At 39.9% G+C, this 21,352-nt stretch overlaps 1 protein-coding gene across 4 annotated transcripts in view; it reads left to right on the top strand.

Annotated features, from left to right (window-relative positions):
- ADK (adenosine kinase) overlaps nucleotides 1-21,352 on the top strand; it is a 191,812-nt gene that overhangs the window by 121,216 nt on the left and 49,244 nt on the right. For all 4 annotated transcript variants that reach the window (XM_083440552.1, XM_083440551.1, XM_083440553.1 and 1 more), the window contains one exon: nucleotides 43-213. In XM_083440552.1, coding sequence (XP_083296678.1) covers nucleotides 43-213 — 171 coding nt within the window. The remainder of the gene's footprint in view (nucleotides 1-42; nucleotides 214-21,352) is intronic.

Here is a 21,352-nt window from a genome sequence, read left to right as displayed (position 1 = left end):
AAAACATATTTGAATAGCAATTTATTTTGTGTTTGCTTGCAGGGTTTCTTTTTGACGGTCTCGCCGGAATCTATACTGAAAGTGGCATCTCAGGCTTCTGCAAACAACAAGATCTTCACTCTGAACCTTTCTGCACCATTTATTAGCCAGTTCTACAAGGAGCCCATGATGAAAGTTCTACCTTACGTTGATGTCCTGTTTGGGAATGAGACGGTGAGCATTGCTGGCCTTTTTATTATTATTATTATTATTATTATTATTATTATTATTATTATTATTTAATCATTTTTGCAATACAAACAACAACCGCAAAAGACACATACAACAAAAACCATAATAGCACTACTAACACAATTTGACAATTCAAATTTGAGTACTGATATACCTATGACTACACCTTTTTAACAATCTTTCCCCACCTCCCCTCCCCCTACTTCCCACCACTGTCCACCTTTTCGCTTAAATAATCCTTCCAGATTTCTTCATATTTATCCATTCTTAATTTGCGTCAACATGCAATTCGCTTGTATGTAGCTAGTCTGTCCATATTATAAACCATGTGCTTAATGGAATCTTTTTGCGGCTCTTCCAATTCATCAAAACAGGTTTTTTTGCTTCTAATATGGCACAGTACATCCATTTTTTTTTACCCCTTGTAATCTCCCACATTTCCTGAATATAATTTAGAATTAAATTCAGTTCGCCTAAATAACAATTTCTTTTTATTACTCTTGCTATAAATGTTCGGGAGACCAAAGCCACCTTCCTTAGTTGGAAGTTGCATTTTATGTAGTGATGTTTTTGGTGGCTTTGTACCCCATAGGCACGATCTAAATAGTTGATTTATTTTTTGGAAGTAAAATTTGGGAATATGTATTGGTAATCCTCTAAGAATGTATAAAAGCTTTGGAACAACATTCATTTTGAGGACATTAACCTTTCCCCAAAGGGAAAGGTTTAGAGGTCCCCACCTTTCAATATCAAAATAAATCTCATTTATAATTTGATTCAAATTTAATTTTGCAATTTGGTCTATATCTGATGAAATCATTATACCCTTGTATTTAATAAAGTCTTTGCACATCTGAAATTGATGGTTTCTATACAATGTAGCCCTTGGCCCAATTGGTAAAATCTCTGATTTTGTCCAATTTATAGAATATCCCAATATTCTGCCAAAGGTTTTTATTTTCTCCATAATTTTTGGAATTGTATCTTCTGGTTTTGTAATAAATAAAAGGATGTTATCTGCAAATAATACAATTTTGTAATTATCTTTGTTGTGTTTTACACCCTTGATATGCTCATCCTGAATTATTGCTCTTGTTAATGGTTCCAGATTAAATAATAATGGAGAAAGAGGACATCCTTGTCTCATTCCTCGATTTAAACTAATCAAATTCAAAATTCTTCCGTTTGTAACAATCCGGGACGTTGGGTTTTTATAAATCATTTTAATCCAATTACAGTATTCTGTAGGGAAACCAAATTTACGTAACACAAACCCTATGAATTCTTTAAAAAAAAAAAAAATTTATTAGGTACAAATTAGAAAACATACATATTCACAGCAAAAGAAAATACAAAAGAAAAAGAAAATACATCTAACCAAGGGAAAAAAATTAGAGAATATTTTGTCTCTTTTCATATTTACAGTTATTTATACCTCTGTAAAATGCTATTCACAATAAAGCAGTGAAATGAAAGATAAGATATCAGAAAAAAGAAAAAAAAGAACAAAGAAAGAATAAAGAAGTAAAAGAAAAAGATCATAAGTGAAAATTTTTTAAAGTAGATAAGTACTCACAATACATAGCTGTTTCCCATCTATATTTATATTCAATTGTATAATTTCATCTTGTCCGTATCTACCTTAAATAAATTGTTGTTGTTGTTTTTTAAAAAAAGACTTCCACCGTTTACCTCACGTGTTTTTAATAATCTGTTCTTCATATTTTCCCTTTGGATTTCCTTAATGTCTCACTTTGTATTTTTTATATTACACACCAACCGCTACTTACATGCACAATCACACCACCACCCTGCACAAATAAACTCCGTAGCCAAGACTCTCATCTCCAGAACCAAACGCCTGGCTGACGAAGACCACTTGACAACTGAGTTACAGAATCTCTCAAATGTGTTAATTGCCAATGGATACCAGCAAAACAGGGTTACGAAGCTAATCCAAAAAGAAACACCCCCCAAAAACCAAGACACAGAAGAAAACAATGGCATAGCCCTCCTTCCTTATATCAAGGGCACTACAGATAAAATTAGCAAAATCCTCCATAAACACAATATCAAAACAGCCTTTTGCACCAACCAAAAAATAGCCAATATCCTCAGAAACCCCAAGGATAAAATTCAGTTGGAAAACCAAGGGGTCTATGAAATACCCTGCAAAGTCTGCCCAGCCACGTACATTGGACAAACAAACAGACGAATAAATGCACGGATCGCAGAACACAAGAATGCCGTCAAAAAAGAAGAAAAAACTTCCTCTCTTTTCCAACACATGAAAGAAACAGGACACGAAATTAATTTTGCAGATTCCAAATTGCTCTTTAACATGGAACATCACCACAAGAGAATAATCATGGAAGCCATCGAGATAGAGAAACACCCTCACAACATGAACAAGCGTGACGACACATCCCGCTTGCCAGACATCTGGAAATTAGCCCTCCCCACAAAATCTGACACCAGATCCAGAGGCACACAGAACGCCATCACCAATCAACCACACCAGACCCAAACCCAGACCCTCTCCACAGATAAATTACAGACACCATCCAGTAGCCAAACCAGGGTGGCACCTCCGGATGCTGCACCCCCCTGCAATCCCTACACAGATCTGGCTGGCACAGGCCACAAAACCACAGCTCGCCCCTATACACGAAGCCAAGCCAGAGCACAACCAAGTGCAGTACAGCCATCTTCTCAGAAAAACTCTTCACAAAGTTCAAGAGTTCAAGACACGAAGGCTTTAGCAACTAATCCACACCTAATGACCCACCTAAGTGGGATTCAGGAAATCACTCAAGAAATCACTCAAGATATCCCTCAAGTAATTAAGGAACAAAAGAAGAAAAGGCACACTAGCCTGGGAACCTCCTCTCTGCCCAGAACATTGGAGGCTATACACCACACCTCCTCAACAGTATTTATAGGAACTCAAACACTGAGATCCTGCTCTGTTCCAGTAACAAGAAGCCGAAAGCACCAGCCTGAAGATGACGAGTGAGACCTCGTCGAAACGTCGCCTAGACACCCCAACTTTTACACGGGAAGACACCCGAGGACACCAAAACCTGCATTCCTGTACCCGTGAAAATCTACGAAAGCATATATATATATATATATACACATACACACACACACACACAAACCCTATGAATTCTTTATATATTATGTCAAAAGCCTTTTCTGCATCTAACGACAATATCATAAACTCCTCTTCATCTTTATTTAAATTTATCAAATCTATTGTTAATCTGATATTATCTGTAGCTTGTCTTGTTTTTATAAAACCTGTTTGATTAGGTATCAAGTCTTGAATAACTTTTTGTAATTTTGCCGCCAATATTGCATTCAAAATCTTTGAATCAACATTCATTAATGATATTGGTCTATAATTTGCACATTTAGTAGGGTCTTTGTTAGGTTTTGGTTTAATTATTATTAAAGCTTCATTGAATGTTGTAGCAGATATACCTTTATGAGCTATATCCTCATAGACTTCTAGAAGTCTGGGGACTAGTAGATTTTTGAATATTTTATACCATTCTATAGGAAGACCGTCTGGTCCAGGTGAGTTCCCATTTCCCATTGTATCTATTACATTCCCAATATCTAATATATTTAGCGGTGCTGATAGCATATCTTTTTGATATTCTTCAATAGTTCAAAGCAGCAAAGTGAAAATCTGTTGTCATTTATAACCTGAAAGCAATTAAACTAGTTTTAAATACCACATTTTATTTTGAATACCCAACTGCATCTGAATGACATTGATGATTTATTCAGATATAAATGTCCATATTTTCTGAGCTGCATGGGTCCTTTTAAACCCACTTCAACAGCTCAGTGGAGTAGATCAGTTAGAACATTTGAACTGATGCCTTGATCACTTCTTTGCAGTTTTAGCTCATTGATATTTATTAACTAGGCTTCACATAATAAATTTAAACGTGGGCTATTTGGTATAAAAGTAATTATTGCTGCTATCCAATTATGGCTATTCAGTGCTCATTATGCAGCAATACATGACTGGCGACCTTGATTATTGTCATTTCTTTTAATTATTATTAAATTTAGTTTTCTGATAGTGTCGTTTTGCAAATGGTTCTTAGCCATAATACCTTCCAAGCCTACTGTAATCACTAGATAATTAACCTGCCAGGATTTAAGCACACTCAACTTTGCCTCAGGATGCTTAACAGTCAAATAAGGTCAATTATCTCCTGATGGTAACAGCTTTGTCACAAGTTGCTGCTTAATTCATCTGCAAAACTACTCACCTTCAATAGACATTTTGCAACCCAAGCTAACTTTCAGTGCTAATCAGAGCTATTTAAGTTGTCAGAGGACATAAACTTTAAATATTATGTCCAAACGGCGTGTGCTTGATGAGCAAAATGCTACTGCCTTTGTAAGCAGGAAGGAGTATGAGTATCAGAAAGTGGATTGTTGCAAACATGGTAGAAGTCGTGGGTGTCCAACTCATGGTAGCCAAGGGGTTGTGGTATGTCTAGACCAGGGCGGCCCAACTTTTCATACCAAGTGGGCCGCAAGAGTACTTTGACACCGAACCTGCAGGCCGCACACTGCCTCGTCGGGTACAGGTGGGAAAGTTGCCAGGGACTGCCAAAGCTGGGAAAGTGGTAACTAGGCTTTGGGAAGGAGTCAAGAGGACTCCAGGACCTGTCAAAGCCCTCATGCCTCCTTCCCCAAACCCAGCGCCTCCTTACCTGGCTTTGGGAAGGCAGCATGAGGGCTGCAGGGTGGAGTGGGGGTGTCAGATGTTGCCAAGAACTGCCAGAAAAGGCCTTGAGGGTTGCATGATGAAACCTCCCTGGCTCGACAGAAGCAGAAAAGCCTGCGGTGACGCAGTCTGGCCTATATTTCTGCTAGCCTTTTCAGCGCAGTGTATTAAAGGCAAAACTATTGCCTGACAACAAGGGGGTTGTTGGACATGAACTTTGTGAAGGCAACCAGCTTGGATGTTTCTTTTGAAAGGATAAAGCCGTCATGGATAATTCTATCTGTGGTTATTTGCCACGAGGTCAAACTGCAGGTTGTATTGGTTTTAGTTTGTACGGCACTCTTATTTCTTGTGACTATGGGAGGTAAGAACTCTTGCTTGTTCTGCCTCACACTGTTGGTTTGGGGCTAGTCCCTCTCCCCATGCTGTACCAAAGAAGACCAGTAAGGCTGGAGGAGGGTGACTAAGCCCAGTGGTTTCCATTGTGGAGTTGAGTTAGTTATGCACTGGGGACCTTTTCTGTCATTGCTCCCTGTGGACTGCTCTCCCCAAATAGGTCCAATTGTTGCAGAAAGTACCGTATTTTTTGCTCTATAAGACTTACTTTTTCCCTCCTAAAAAGTAAGGGGAAATGTATGCGCGTCTTATGGAGCGCATGCAGGCTGCGCAGCTATCCCAGAAGCCAGAACAGCAAGAGAGATTGCTGCTTTCACTGCGCAGCGATCCCTCTTGCTGTTCTGGCTTCTGAGATTCAGAATATTTTTTTCCTTGTTTTCCTCCTCCAAAAACTAGGTGTGTCTTGTGGTCTGGTGCGTCTTATAGAGCGAAAAAGACGGTACATTTTTGGCACCAGGTTGGACCTTTTAAAGGGTTATATTGTCTCCATCAGCTTTTAGTTTCCAAAATCTTCTGCCGCTTCTCAGTCTCTATGAAAGATGTTGTATTTGTACATTTGAATTGTTTTTATGTTTTAAATAAATAAGTGACTTGGTGTTTCCATGACTGAGCCTGGTTTTGAACATGCACCTTCCATAGGCAGTAGGGGGTTGTTTTTCAGGCTCCCCAAATTAAAATAATGAAAACCTGGCACAGTTGCAAGAATACATACTCAAAGGGTTGCTCATTAATGCCATTTTGACATTATGCCAGAATCCAGCTGCAAAGCCCTGCCCACACATAAAAGTCAAAGATCAAGCTGTCAATGAAACAATTTCCTCTCGCAAATAATTTATGTAGTCGTGAAACAGTTTTCGGATAACACGCCCAGAGTCCTCATATTAAAATGGGGCGGGGAATCTTACAAAAAGCAATGTTTGGAAATATTAGGCTTGCCAAATATTAGTGTGTCAAACACATTATTCATCTAGATGCTTAGTTGTTCATGTATATTTATTTGCATGAGCTCCACTGAGGACAACATTTTCTTATTTCTACTGTGTACATTTTCATGATTTTGTATTAGTAATAGTGATAACAACAACAACAACAACAACAACAACTGGCATTTTTTTCTCCCCTCCCTCAGAGTCCCTTATAATGCCAATACTGTATTCATTAAAGACATTTTGTAAGCTTTGGCAGTCAATTCCATATTCTAATTAGTAATAGAATGTGTGTGTAAGAAGTCATCTTCTAAGCTAATTGCTCTAACCTGGGCTCCTTGGGAAGGGCAGGGTATAAAATAAATAAAATAAAATAAAAACCGATACTGACATTTAAGACAGGCTCATAGATGCTGATGTCTGGTTTGCTTTTCAATGCACCATAAGCAAATAGTAACTTGATGCAGTGACCTGTAATATAGAGAAGAGCACCCAAAGAAGGCTGCTTTCATTAGAGGTTTGATTATTATTTTTTAACCCAGTTTGGATCCTTTACATCATTTTATCCATTGTTTTCTGTGGAAGATACTGAGTTTTCAATTATCAAAAGGCTGTGGCATCATTATCATTCCTGCTAAATTAACAGGGATCTTCTTCTTCCACACAGTCTGAGTATCTGATAAATTGTCTCTGGCTGGAAAATGAGCTACTCTACAGTACTGGGGAGGTTCGTAATGTCAATGGCATGCTGTAAAGATGTGCTGTGGGAAGGATTCTGAAGCAGCCCTGGGCTATTTCAGCTACGGAGCAAATCTCTTCTTTCTGCGCCCCTCCTTTCTGCTAGCTGCAGCAGCTTTACAAAGATGAAATACTTAAAAATCATAGCTTCGCCTTACAGCCGCCATTGATAAAAGCCCTGTTACTGGAAACGATCTGAATCACTTTGGAATTAATCATCCTAAATACAACAGCACATTTCTTTGTGACTCACCTGCTTCAATTAATCTTTCTATTTAGCGATTGCCCCAGTATAAATTCAGGTGCAATAGGTATTCTAGTATATACCTAGTATGCTGTGGGTGAAAGGAAAAGCTGCAGCTCAGGTATTTAAGATACTTTAATGCTGCTTTCAACCACACACCTTATGAGCTGTGATATTAATTTAGAAATTATGTCACCCTTTCTTAAAAACTGATGTTTCCACCATGAAAAATGTACTGGAGAGAGGTGAGCAGTGGTATAGAGCAAGCTTTTCTTTTTAATAATAAAGATATTTTCCTATGGCTGCTCTCTGTTAAAGGAGAAGCATGTTGATCCTTCTTAGGTGCTTCTTAGATAAGGAATTTTAAAATAAAATAAGAATAATATTTGACTGTTAAAAGTTTACACTGCCTTTGAGGTGGCGTTTCTGTAAAATTGACACAATTGCCAAAACTGCACAAAGAACCAAAAGCACACAAGTTTGCCACCTCAGTGGTAATTGTATTGAGGCAAAGCCTTTTTTAACTGGAGTAAAAAAAATGGGCTCACCTGACTTTTGTTGTTACAGGTTTCCAAAAGAAAATACCCATTCACCATTAGAATTGCCATTTAGGTATTTGAACAAGCCTCTTAGTTTTATTATTTTCAGTTTATCAATGCCCAGGACCCCAGCCTGTCTTCTTCCAATATGCCATTCCGAATCCTTTTGCATGTTGGTTGATCTGTGCAGTCTTTCTTTGTTTTGTATCCTCTTCAAATAGAAGTGACCAAAACTGGACTTGATACCATATGAAAGGTGTTGCAAACTGCTCCGCCTGTCATAGAAACCAAAATGGCATTTTCCTTTCTGGTTAAAGAAACGCATTGCTGTTTCTCATTTTTATGAGTTTCTCATTTTCCTCTTTCTAAAATGTAACTGTGCTACATTCTAGTAATCCTGATTATTAATACCATTTTTGACTATTATTCCCATTTCTTTAACTTCAAATTGTCCAAGCTTTTGTATCATCTGTAACTTTTATGGGGAACTTTCGTTTCCTCCAAGTTTTGTAATAGGGGTTTCAAACAGCCCTGTACCTGAAGACAGACTCTCTTCTCCCCCATACTGAGAGTTCACAACCCACCTGTAGTCTGGATAAATAATAATAGACACAAGCACATAATGATGAGAAAGCCCACATAACTCACACTTACACCGTCCCCTCCCTAGCTCACCCAATGGAGGAAAATGGGCGTAAAAAATTAAGTCATTAGGCTGTGAGAGCAAACAGCAGACAAGAAAGAATAAAAGGTTGAATATAGAAGGAGAGAGAAAAAAGGAAACTGAGCAGAGGAGAGGGGTAAATAAGAATATATACGTATGTAAAAGTGGCAGATTACTTGCCAAAGGGGGAACATAGGACTTTAGAAGTTGCAAGGCAATCCCTTTGGCCATCAAAGCAGTAAAAAGGTAAAGGACCGTTGGACGGTCAAGTCCAGTCAAAGGCAACTATGGGGTTCCAGTGCTCATCTCACTTTGAGGCTGAAGGAGCCGGTGTTTGTTCACAGACAGCTTTCCGGGTCATGTGGCCAGCATGACTAAACCACTTCTGGCACAATGGAACACTGTGACGGAAACCAGAGCGCACGGAAACGCCGTTTACCTTCCCGCCACAGCGGTACCTATTTATCTACTTGCACTGGTGTGCTTTCGAACTGCTAGGTTGGCAGGAGCTGGGACAGAGCAACGGGAGCTCACTCCGTCGCGGGGATTCAAACCACCAACCTTCGGATCGGCAAGCCCAAGAGACTCAGTGGTTTACACCACAGTGCCACCCACGTCCCTCATCACAGCAGTACTATGAATCTAAAGCACCTGATGTGTAGGGGCAAAGGACAGGTCACAGGAGATGGTCTGAAGGCGCAAGAGGCCACCAGCTTGCTGAAGCTAAGCAGGTCTAGGTCTAGTCAGTGCCTGGATGGATGATTGCTTAGAAGCCACATTCTCACTGCCTTGGATTCCATGATGAAAGAAGGGCAGGGCACAAATATAAGAAGGTGGCTGTGTTCTGCCTCCAAAACTGAAAGCCGCAATGCTTCTGAATGCCAGTTATTGGAAAGCACAGGATGGAAGGGTGCCCTTGGGCTCAAATCCTGCTTGCTGGTTTCCCACAGGCAAACCGTTCAGCCACTATGAGAACAGGATGCTAGACTTGGCCTGATCCGGCAGCAAGCAGGCTCTTTTTATGTTCTTAAGTTAAATAAATTAACGTCTCAGGATTAATATTTTCAAGTAAAATTAGATGTGGAAAGCAAAAATTAAACCTAGCTCCAACATTTTGCCAAAATTGTACAACTTCTGGGCAGCATCAAAACATGTGAATCAAATTGGCATTAGCTTCATAGCACCATCAACATGAATCATTTTCACTGTGTCTGAGATGGCATAATTTATCAAAGCACAAATATATGGGATAGGATTTAGGGTTTTAGTTTGTTTATGTTTTTCCTTGATAAGCCAGAGGCCTAAATCTAAGACAGTTAATCTAATAGATCAGAGCATTTAATTCTATATTTGACGGGCTACAGATAGCTATAAAACCAAGTCCAATGTAGATGCTAAGTAATATGATGGGTTTTGAAAGTTTTTTTTACCCCACAGATGGGAAGCATATTTGTTTGGACAGGCTTTTAGAAAAGTGTAAACTCTCTTAGTTTATTTTTTTGCTATTTTTATTGGGGCTTCTTTGTGCTTTTGAAATGCTTTCTGCTATGTTTCGTTCATAGAAGGTATTTCTATTGTGTTTTAAAGTAGCTCATTTTTGTGGTTGACTTTTCCACCTTGAGTACAATTTGTTTAAACAGCAGGATGTAAATGAAATAATTATATTAAGAAGAAGAAGAAGAGTTTGGATTTGATATCCCGCCTTTCACTCCCTTTAAGGAGTCTCAAAGCGGCTAACATTCTCCTTTCCCTTCCTCCCCCACAACAAACCTCTGTGAGGTGAATGGGGCTGAGAGACTTCAAGGAAGTGTGACTGGCCCAAGGTCACCCAGCAGCTGCATGTGGAGGAGCGGAGACGCGAACCCGGTTCCCCAGATTACGAGACTACCGCTCTTAACCCCTACACCACACTGGCTCTCCAGTAATAGATTCAAATACATACAATAAGTGCAATAACTGCATCTAAAGTAGGATAAATGTGTTCCAGAGAAATATGAAAAATTTCAGTGAAGGAAAATACAGGGTTGTGGCCAACGATGCTGTTCTGCTCATGAAGCAGACTTCCACTTGTGCAACAGAACCAGCAACTCCAAAGGCAGCTGTGGCAATGGCTGCTCTCTCCAAAAGGGTATGGGAGAAGGTGAGGCTAACAATGAACATCAAGATGAAGCTCTACCAAGATTGTGTGTTTAGCCTTAGGGTAGTGAGAAGTGGACAACTTACATCCACCAGGAGCAATGCCTCAACACATTCCATATGCACTGCATCAGGAAGATTTTGGGCATCACATGGCAGGACAGGGTCTCAAACATGTGCTCTCCCAAGCCCACATCCCCCCAGCATTTTTACATTCCTGTCTCAACAACATCTACAACGGCTTGGTCATGTCCACAGAACAAGATGGCTGGATCCCCAAGGATGTGTTCCACAAAGAGCTGGTTTTAGGCACCAGGCCCATTGGCAGACCAACTTCACGCTACAAAGATGTCTGCAAACAAAACATGAAGGCTGGCGACATCAACCCCGCCCTGTGGGAATCCCTTGCAAACAACCACACTGCCTGGAGACAATCAGTCAGATTGTGTAGCCACAGCAGTTACTAGAGGAGGAATGACCACTGTGAGGAGCACAGAAAGAAGAAGCACCATAGTACATCTGCATCAGCACAACCGGATGTCTTCATCTTCCCCAGCTGCAACAAGACATGTCTCCCATATTGGTATCTACAACCACAGCAGGAACTGTAACTCCAACAGTTTGACTTTACCCTCAAAGGCACACTCTTGCAGACAGATGCCAACAACTCAGAAATATTTAATGTATGAGAAGTAGTCCAGTATCTAATACAGTGGTACCTCGGGTTAAGTACTTAATTCGTTTCGTAGGTCCATACTTAACCTGAAACTGTTCTTAACCTGAAGCACCACTTTAGCTAATTGGGCCTCCTGCTGCTGCCATGCCACTGGAGCATGATTTCTGTTCTCATCCTGAAGCAAAGTTCTTAACCTGAAGCACTATTTCTGGGTTAGCGGAGTCTGTAACCTAAAGCGTATGTAACCCGAGGTACCACTGTATAATAATTCCAATAATTGATTATGATTATTATTTCTTTCTGGATTTTTTTCTGGCATGAACAAAGGTTGTTAATGTAACAAAGTTTGTAGTATCCCATAATTGATCAGTTCACTATTTCATGGATGGAATGTGTTTATACTTCCATTTTGAGGCCTTCTTCAACTCTAGCTGGTAACAGATTTTCAACAAGTTGGGTAGATTGCGTTGGTGAATGTGAATTCTTCATGTGTTAACTTTAAGAGTCATAGATCATTATGTTAAAACATCACACGGGTACCTTGAGAATGCACAAGCTTGCCAGTAAACCCATCACCAGGCAGCTTTCCCGTGAAGATACCATGTGGGTTGAACCAGGACTTCCATATGGGAGCTCTATAAATGGCCCCTTTGATTTCCACAACTGTGGCAGTCCTTTTCCAAAGTGCTGTGGCTATTCCAAGGACCATGAATGCAGCCTCCACGCAGAGACACTGGTTCACACAAATGGCACCTGAGCGCTGTCTGACTGCAAACTTTGCAGTGCCCTCATGCATGCATAGGGGCTATAGCCAAGTACAAACAGCCCATAGACAAATCTCCAAGTCTGCTCTGCACTGTAACTTCCTTCATAGGGCTGATCTGCAGGCATACTCCTAGGAATACTGATCAAGAATTTGTAAAAGGTATTAGCATAAGTACCCCATAACATTGCTAATCACAGCCTTTCAGTTAGTTGTACTTTATCTTAATGGGCTGCTTCAGTAGTAATGTACTGTCCGAGAAGGTTTTCAATAGCAGGTAAAATATCACCTTACCACGTTTGCTGGAATAAACTGATAGGACACACCAAATGTTTATTTCTGGATTTAAGGACTTCAAAGGAATAAGTACTTGTGCCAGTTCTAAGACAATAGCTTCTTCTATGGTGGCCTGGCTTGCTCATGTTTTATAAGCCTATTTACTTTGGTGTTCATGATGAAATAATAGTTACCCTAACCATGATTTTGCCACCCCTTTCCTATGCTGATCTAGAAAAAAACACATGTTAACTAAACTATTATTGTTTTCCACACAACGGCTTGAAGTTGTTGCATGAATTGCTGAATAATAAACAAACCCAGTTGTCTTTTGAAAAAAAAAATGACAAAAAGTGAATAGCATAAATAGGTATCTGGTCCCCAAAGTATCCAGTACTACAATTTGTGTGCTAAAAGCTGCCAGCAGATGTTCCAAAACTATCATGATCCCACAGTTGCTGGGAGTGCAACTGTTTTCTTAACTATTGTTCAGTTACAACTGCCGGTCTATTCTAGCTGTAGCTATTGTTGGAGCCATACAACAGAATAGACATGGCCTGCTGTGAATTACTTTGTTTTTGATTTGCAGAATGATTATTGGTGGTCTCCATCAGGGCTGGCCCTACCTTTAGGCAGAGTGAGGCAATCGCCTCGGGTGGCAGATGTTGGAGGTCAGCACCAGCGCACCTCAGACATTGATCCCCCCCCCCCAGCCATTCCCATCTATTATAGATCAGAGCTTAGTGTACCACAGGCCTTTTCATATACAGCATCTCCTAAATTAGCCTGCTGCCATCAGGTGCACTGGAGGAACACGATCCTGTTACCAGTTGAAGTAAGATTCAATTACAAATCCATTTCGTTTCTGAACATGGAATGAGGGTGCACCAACTTCTCCTTTATCTTAGGCAGCATAATGTCTTGAGCCAGCCCTGGTCATAATGATGTATTTCATTATTCAATTATTATTGGATTTGCGCCATAAGAACATAGTTCCAATGATGTGCTGACTCAACCAGTTACAATTTCCTAGTGATCATGGGCTTTTAAAAACAAGTAAAGTTCTGTTCTAAACTTTCAAGATTCCTTTTAGTCCTCTTTGTTTATGTAAAGGAAAGCAATGAAATGTTAGTTCTTCGAGAAAGTCAACACACTCAAAAGTAAAATTGTGGGGGCTTTATATCCAGAATAGCAGAGTATAAATCTGGAGTGTTCCACACATGTAGTGTGTTTCAGATTCCCTGTATTGGTCATGCAGTCACTCCCCTTGATAATTGGCACACAGTTTATTGGCATTTGAATTTATTATATCATGTAATAAGTATAAATCCCATATTTGCTGATGCAGAATTTTTAACAGCACTCTCCTTTACATTAGAAACAAAATTCAGTTAATTAGCAACTGTGTTTTTTCTAGAAGCTGGAATTCAGAGCTTTTGCCCCGGCCATTTACAACTTGTTTTTCTTGGAAAGAGCAAAGTATTTGAAAATAGTGGGGAAAGGGGCCCTCTAATTTCCTTTTCTGCTGAGGAGTGCAGAGCCCCACTTCTCCCTTCGACTCTGGGAATATTTCATTTTTTCCCTGCCTTTAAGGGTATATAAATAAAGCCTACTGGCAGAATTTACATTATCTTTGTACCTAAGCCAATTTGTAAAATGGTTGTAAAATTAAATCATATAATTGGAAGGGCTATTTAAACATTAATTGGTAATGTGATACGGAGCAGCTCAGCGTTCCCTTTTGTCCAGATGTGGACAGAGTTAATAGAAACTTTTAAGACGTTTGTAGTGTGTTGGAAATGTTGCTTTAAGGCAAGGCCCCAGAAGGTCTCTTTCAAAAAGAGGCTCAGCCCAGAACCCCAGAAGCTGGTGGTGGCAGGAGTGAGCCTGTATGAGACCCATTGTGTTGCTTCTTTTATTCTTTGTGCAAAGGATCTTTTAAATGGCCTCGGTCCTGTATACCTGAAGGAGCGTCTCTACCCCCCATCGTTCAGCCCGGACACTGAGATCCAGTGCCGAGGGCCTTCTGGCGGTTCCCTCATTGTGAGGTTACAGGGAACCAGGCAGAGGGCCTTCTCGGTAGTGGCACCTACCCTGTGGAACACCCTCCCTTCAGATGTGAAGGAAATAAGTAGCTATCCTATTTTTAAAAGACATCTGAAGGCAGCCCTGTTTAGGGAAGTTTTTAATATTTAACACTGTACTGTTTTTAATACTTGATAGGGAGCCGCCCAGAGTGGCTGGGGAAACTCAGCCAGATGGGCGGGTTATAAATAATAAAGTCATCACAACTTCACTACTGGTTCTTGACATAAAAGTAAATATTACACATGATGACTAGATTGCACTGCCTTGCCCCATTTCGAGAACTGCTTCGTAGAAGCATAGGAGGCTGCCTTACACCCAGTCAGACCATTGCTGCATCTAGTTCAATATTACGTACACTGACTGGCAGCCAGGGTTTCAAACCGGGGACACACCCAAGTTTATCTGGAAATACCAGAGATTGAATTTAAGGATTATTATTATTATTATTATTATTATTAAAGATTTTCTTGTTTTACAGAAGTATGTGTAATGTCTCTCGTATTTTTTCCATGGAACATTTTTTAAAATCAGTTTTATTTGTTGAGACATTGGGGGGGGTCAGGTGGCGATGTTTCTATTATGCTTAATGTATGTAGGGTTTGGTGTCAGCGTTGCTTGTGCTGTTCACTTGTGTTCCTTTGGTGGTGAGAGGTTGGGGTTGGCCTAGGGTGTGGTTGTTTGTTTGTTTGTGGTGATCTTTGTTTTTGTGTGTGAGTGGGGTGCGCGGGTGTTTTGGATCAGGTTAGCCATATTGATTTGTATGCTGTTGGTGGATTATTGTCCTTGTCCTGTTGGGCTGTGTATGTGATAAAGGGGAGCCATACCGGGGTGAAGGCGTCTTCTTCTGCTTGTCCCCGTGTCAGTTTCAGTTTATTAGTTAATTTTTCTAGTAGGGCTGTTTCCCATACTATTTGGTACCATTGGTCCTTGCTTACTCCTGACAGGTCTCTCCAGTGTCTGGTTATGGTGTTTCTGGCTGCTGAAAGTAGGTGGGTTATGAGTTCTTCAAACCCCCTAGACTCAATCAAAAAACAATGGGAGAATGACATAGGCTATGAGATTAACCCCACTCAATGGACCAGAATGTGGTCTAAACCCCCCTTTAAATCCATATCAACAAAAAGAAAAGGATTTATTTTTTTTTAACCTTGAATACATGACTTTCAGAACAGCAGAAGCAGCTCGGAAGAGAGGCGTTCAGGGATATATTTTAAATAATTTTAGAAGTTGTGCGTCTTTGATTCTTTTACATGGTTTTGTATGTTTTGTGGTATTTTATGCGTTGTGATTTGCTGTTATTTTTATTGATTATAGATTGGTAATTCTTTATTGTTACTGAGAAGTACAAACTGTTTATTATTTGCTGATGTATAATTTTACTGTTTACTATTTGATTCTGATGGATTGTTGAATGTTGTTTATTTTAAAGTTATTGTGACTTTTTATATTGGATCAGATTGCTACTGTTTGATGTTTTATTATGTTTTTATATGTGGCTGAAACCCAGCCAGATGGGCAGGATATATATTATTATTATCATGGTTATTATTATTATCACACATAACATTTTGCTTAACAAGCATCATTAAGGTTGGTTGTTGTTGTTGTTGTTTTCTATACCACTTTACATTTTTAAGAAAAATCTCAAAGCAGTTTACATCACATTAATTAAAACATCAAAAAAAAATTTGAATAAAACATTACTGAAGAAAGTCAGTTATAAAGTAGACATTCAAAGCAACACAGTTAACAGGAAACTAAAATATTATCTTAAATATTTCAAAACAAAGCATTGCTAAAGGAAGTCAGATATAAAATGCACATTTAAAACAGCATAATTAACAAGAGAATAAAATATTAAGCACAGAACATATCTGCTACCGATGCTGCCAATCCTGCCAATGGTGGTTCATGGTGGGCGGCTGTGGAAGCTCAGGCTCAGTGACCTGGGTGAGATGAGATGGTCTCTGGCCTCCTCAGCAGCCCCATCTCCTGTAGTTGGAGTCAGTTGGGGCCCTCTCCTTCCGTCTTGCATGTCAGGGTGAAGGTCCTCCAGGACTCACAGCAAAGATGATTTCATTATTTACTATGTTTTACAAATTTTTGTTATCTTGTTTTGGTGTTTATTGGCCAAAGCAGGTGGTTTGAACTCATATGGATGGTAGACACAAAAACAGAATGGCTAGAGCAGCTGAACTCTGGAGTCAGAATCTTGTTTCTGCCCTGGCTTTGGAACTGAAACTGCATTGGTCACTGAAGCCAATGGCCTTTGTCAGGAGATGGACAGAGGAGTACAGTGGTACCTCAGTGGTACCTAGTTAATTCGTTCCGGAGGTCTGTTCTTAACCTGAAACTGTTCTTAACCTGAAGCACCACTTTAGCTAATGGGGCCTCCTGCTGCTGCCGCGCCACCAAAGCCCAATTTCTGTTCTTATCCTGAAGCAAAGTTCTTAACCAGAAGCACTATTTCTGGGTTAGTGGAGTCTGTAACCTGAAGTGTATGTAACCCGAGGTACCACTGTACAACCCTGATAATTTCTCCCGGACCTCTAAGAAACTTTTATTATCCATCTGGGGCTTCTCTAGGTCCCTTTGAAAACAAACACAAAAGTTTTCAGCATTCTCTTAGATCTTACTTTCCAAGTTGACCCATACCTTCAAATTAGAAAAATAATTATCTCAATTTCTTTATCCGCAGTAGATGAAAGAAGCTGCATTTCTGGACATTTAAAGGAACTTGCTTCTGTGTACACTAATCATTAATTTTTAAAATCTTACGAAACTTTTTTCTATGGCTTGGGGAATGCATTTAATTTCTCCTATAAGGTTTTTTTGTTGCATTAAATATTAATATTTCCATTCCCATTATACACTTAGATATCTAAGTGTAAACATAAATTCTGTAATGATCTTCCAGAGATTTGTGAATCCACCTTAATTCAATATCTCTTTTACGTTTTTGACTGCAGTTTTCATTGTTTCATCAGAAGTTGGTGAGGCCTCAGTTTAAGTCACCACTTCGTTGGAGGCTCATTTATTAATTTGTCGTGAGGTTTTTCTTTTGGAAGTGGATACAGAGTGCGTTTGGGATATAGTTCTATGTTGCAAGTCTGAAAATGGGCCCTGTTCATCCATGCATTTTCAAAAGAGGAAGTAAGATGGAAAAAACATTCATTGCAATCAGTCAAAACCCGTTACATTTGTGTAAAGAAAAAAAAGATGTTCTGGAAAATGTGATATGATTCATCTGTGTTCTTTCAATGAAACAAGGCCTCTTAACCCTAGGATTTTAGTCCTAATTTTATTACTCCTTCCAGTAATAAGCCTTGAGTCTTTTTGCAGTCTTCTACTTTCTTTCAAACATCTATCACTCATTAAAGTCCTTTTAGATTAGATTTAATGGTAGCTCACATTGTGCTAATTTCTTTTCAGTCTGTAGTATTTTTGATTCTAATCATCCTTCACCAGTTTTCATTTCAATACTTTTTGAAGTGTGGAATCTCATAAAGAGCAAGATTCCTTTTTCTTTGTGCAGTGCCTTAATTTTTAAAACAGTCCTATTTATATAGATGTTTATAGATTATAATAAACTGTATGACAAAAACATATGAGAGATGTTGGACTGGTAGCATAGGTTTTATAGTTTGGGGATACAAAGTACAGGTCTAGATAATAGTTATGATTTGTAGCGGAATTTCAATATGGCTCAGATGCATAGAGCTGTTGCAGCTTATTACAGATGGATACAGTGGCAATTTAGCTCTAAGTGATTTCTTTTCAGCTGTGATCTTCTGGCAGGTAACTGTGGGGCTATTAAGTAAGGAAATAATTATTAATGAGATAATAGTAATAGCATGCAGCTAAATAATGATAGCAAAAGCCTTGGAACTTTTAAATTTTGCCGCTGGGAACCTGAAGAAGCAGCTTAAACCATGCAATATGATCTACTTAGTTATTTTCCTGGCTTCCTAAAATAATTTGTATTTTTTTAATACAAATCAGCACATCCATAATAGGAGCATAGACTTTCACTGCTAGAGAGTGTCAAACTTCAGAACTGATGTATTTCTCTATGGACAAAGAGAACATTAATCTAGCCTTTTCTTTTCATGGAGATAATAACATTCCTTGCTTCTTCATGATAATCTACCTGCCTTCTGAGCACCAGAAGATAATCTTAAAGGGTGTTTGATTGTTTGTTTGTTTGTTTGTTTGCTTGTTTGCTTGCTTGCTTGCTTGTTTTGTTTGTTTGTTTTTTGCTGAGGCTGGTTCATCTGCGTTTATTTGTGCTCCTGAGGCCCTTTATAGGTAGGAGTCCCACAAGCAAGTTGAGGAGCATTATGTAATTATTAAATTTCCCATACCAAAAACATGCATGCCTCCCGGATTATAAATCATGACCCTCTAAGTCTAGGATGTCTGCATTAACCAATGTAATCCATTCTCTTAACCAGCACAGACAGGCTGCCTCATAATAAATTTGCAGATCTGGCAGGGCAAAGCCGCCTCTTTCTTTTGTATCTGTCATAATTTTATGTTTAACTCTTGGCTTTCCCCCCGCCATTAAATTTAGAAATGCCCCTCTTCCATTCTTTGAAGCAGCCTGCGTTATTAACAATTGATATTGATTGAAATAAAAACAGCATCCTGGGTAATAGGTTCATTTTGATAGCCGAGATTCTGCCAAGTAGGGAGAGCTTCATAGCAGGGTCTTAATGTTTTCTTTTAGATGCTGGATATTCTACATTTCATCAGTTGCCACCATAGAATTGCAGAGTTGGAAAGGACCTTGACTAGTCCAGAGGGGGAAGAAACGGTTGGGAGGGGGGCCTGAATGGTGGAAGCCTGAGCTGAAGGGAACTGCAATTCAGTCGTTTGGAAAGAGGAACCAGGGATTCCCCCCCTGACTTTGCTGCAGAGCGGAGAGCCTCAGGTGGAGGCTTGGGGGGGCTTGTGGCTGCTAAGAGGGGAACCAGAGCAGGAGCCCAAACAGTGGGATGCAATCCTATGGCTAGGATCCAGATGCTACCTTCACAGTTGGAAATGTATCCACTCACCCCCAAGGAGCGCATGTTTGCAATGCCAACGTTCCCGAAGGGCAAGCGAGTCTCACAAGTGCTTTTTTCCTTTATGATTAAGAAACCTTATACAGTGGTGCCCCGCAAGACGAATGCCTCGCAAGACGGAAAACCCGCTAGACGAAAGGGTTTTCCGTTTTGGAGGTGCTTCGCAAAACGAATTTCCTATGGGCTTGTTTCGCAAGACGAAAATGTCTTGCGAGTTTCTGCGGGGGTTTTTTTCCTCCCCCCCCCTTTTTCCCAAGCCGCTAAGCTGCTTAACAGCTGATCCGCTAAGCCGCTTATCAGCTGATCCGCTAAGCCGCTTATCAGCTGATCCACTAAGCCCGCTAAGCCGCTAATAGCGCTAATCCGCTAGATGAAGAGACTCGCGGAATGGATTCTTTTCGTCTTGCGAGGCACCACTGTACCATACATTATATGAGGGGTGTAAATTAGAAGAAATAAGGAGAACTATTTTTAAAAAATGAGATTGAAACATGATAACCAGCTTTTGCAGAGAGCAGAGGGATGCCACCATTCTTATTGCACTGGCTGGGGGAGAGTAGCAGCTTGGTTCAGCCACACCGGGTGATGCAATGCAAGGGGTCCCACAACAATGCTGTAGAACAGAGTGTGAGAGGCAGGGGGTGCCCAATTTTAGCATCACACGGGGCGCCACTGAAATTTGAGAGCCCCAAGTCCACCACTGCTCCTTCCTCCTCAGGAAGTTTCCATGCAGTTTGGAAGCACTGGGTGTCCCATGACTCTTATATCCGATAAACTTTGTTATATGATGTGTCTTTTCTTTTTCTTTTTTAAACTCTCTAGTATTTACCTACTTAAATTACTGCATTTAATTATCCTGACATGTTGCAAAACCTCAGTGAAGGTACCCTTTTGAAGATTGTGGAGGAAAGGAGCGGTTTCTCTGGCAAAAACTTGCCCTGTAATAAATAAAGGCTATCACTAATGTTAAGGGGGGGGGGACTACCTATATTTAAGTTTTTAAAAATCAAATAGGGGGATAAGGATAAATTAACTGTAGCAGTACAGCAAAACCAAAATAGCTTCACAAATATACCAATTCAAGGCCAACTCTTGAAAAATTGTTGGCATTGATTCACAGAGCATCATCACCTGGGCTTCTTCTGGACCAAGACCTTTGGTTTTTAATTTTATAGTACCGTATTTTTTGCTCTATAAGACTCACTTTTTCTCTCCTAAAAAGTAAGGGGAAATGTGTGTGCGTCTTATGGAGTGAATGCAGGCTGCGCAGCTATCCCAGGAGCCAGAACAGCAAGAGGGATTGCTGCTTTCACTGCGCAGCGATCCCTCTTGCTGTTCTGGCTTCTGAGATTCAGAATATTTTTTTTCTTCCTCCTCCAAAAACTAGGTGCGTCTTGTGGTCTGGTGTGTCTTATAGAGCGAAAAATACGGCATATGGCATTCAGACCTAGAGGTACGCTAAGACACAACTGTTCTGCTCCTGGAAGTTTTGACTTCTCATATCTTTGTTGTGTCTGGTATATCAGTCCTATGTTAACTTAGAAGCATTTTAAGTGTGCTTAGGAATGTGGCCCTAAACAGGTTTCATCTGGTTATAAACTGAGCATTGATCAGTTTTAACAAGCTGCATTCCAGCCACTTCACTCCTTCTGGAGTATAGATAGTCCCACATAATAAATACCATAATAAAATCTGTGCAAAAGTATAAGTGCTTTTAAGCTAGAACAAAAATAAGGGAAATTGTTACCGGCCTAAGAAAACTAGAAACAACATGAAAGTGAAGCCCGCCACAAGGTCCTGACACAAATAGCAGTTACCTTTTTTTATTGCTATCTCTTGAGTTTTATCTCCAG

Source organism: Podarcis tiliguerta (genome assembly GCF_965153285.1).
Source record: "Podarcis tiliguerta genome assembly, chromosome: 5".
In the NCBI taxonomy this organism is placed as follows: domain Eukaryota; kingdom Metazoa; phylum Chordata; class Lepidosauria; order Squamata; family Lacertidae; genus Podarcis; species Podarcis tiliguerta.
Note: the sequence above shows the minus strand (reverse complement) of the source record. Positions and strands in the feature narration are given on the sequence as shown.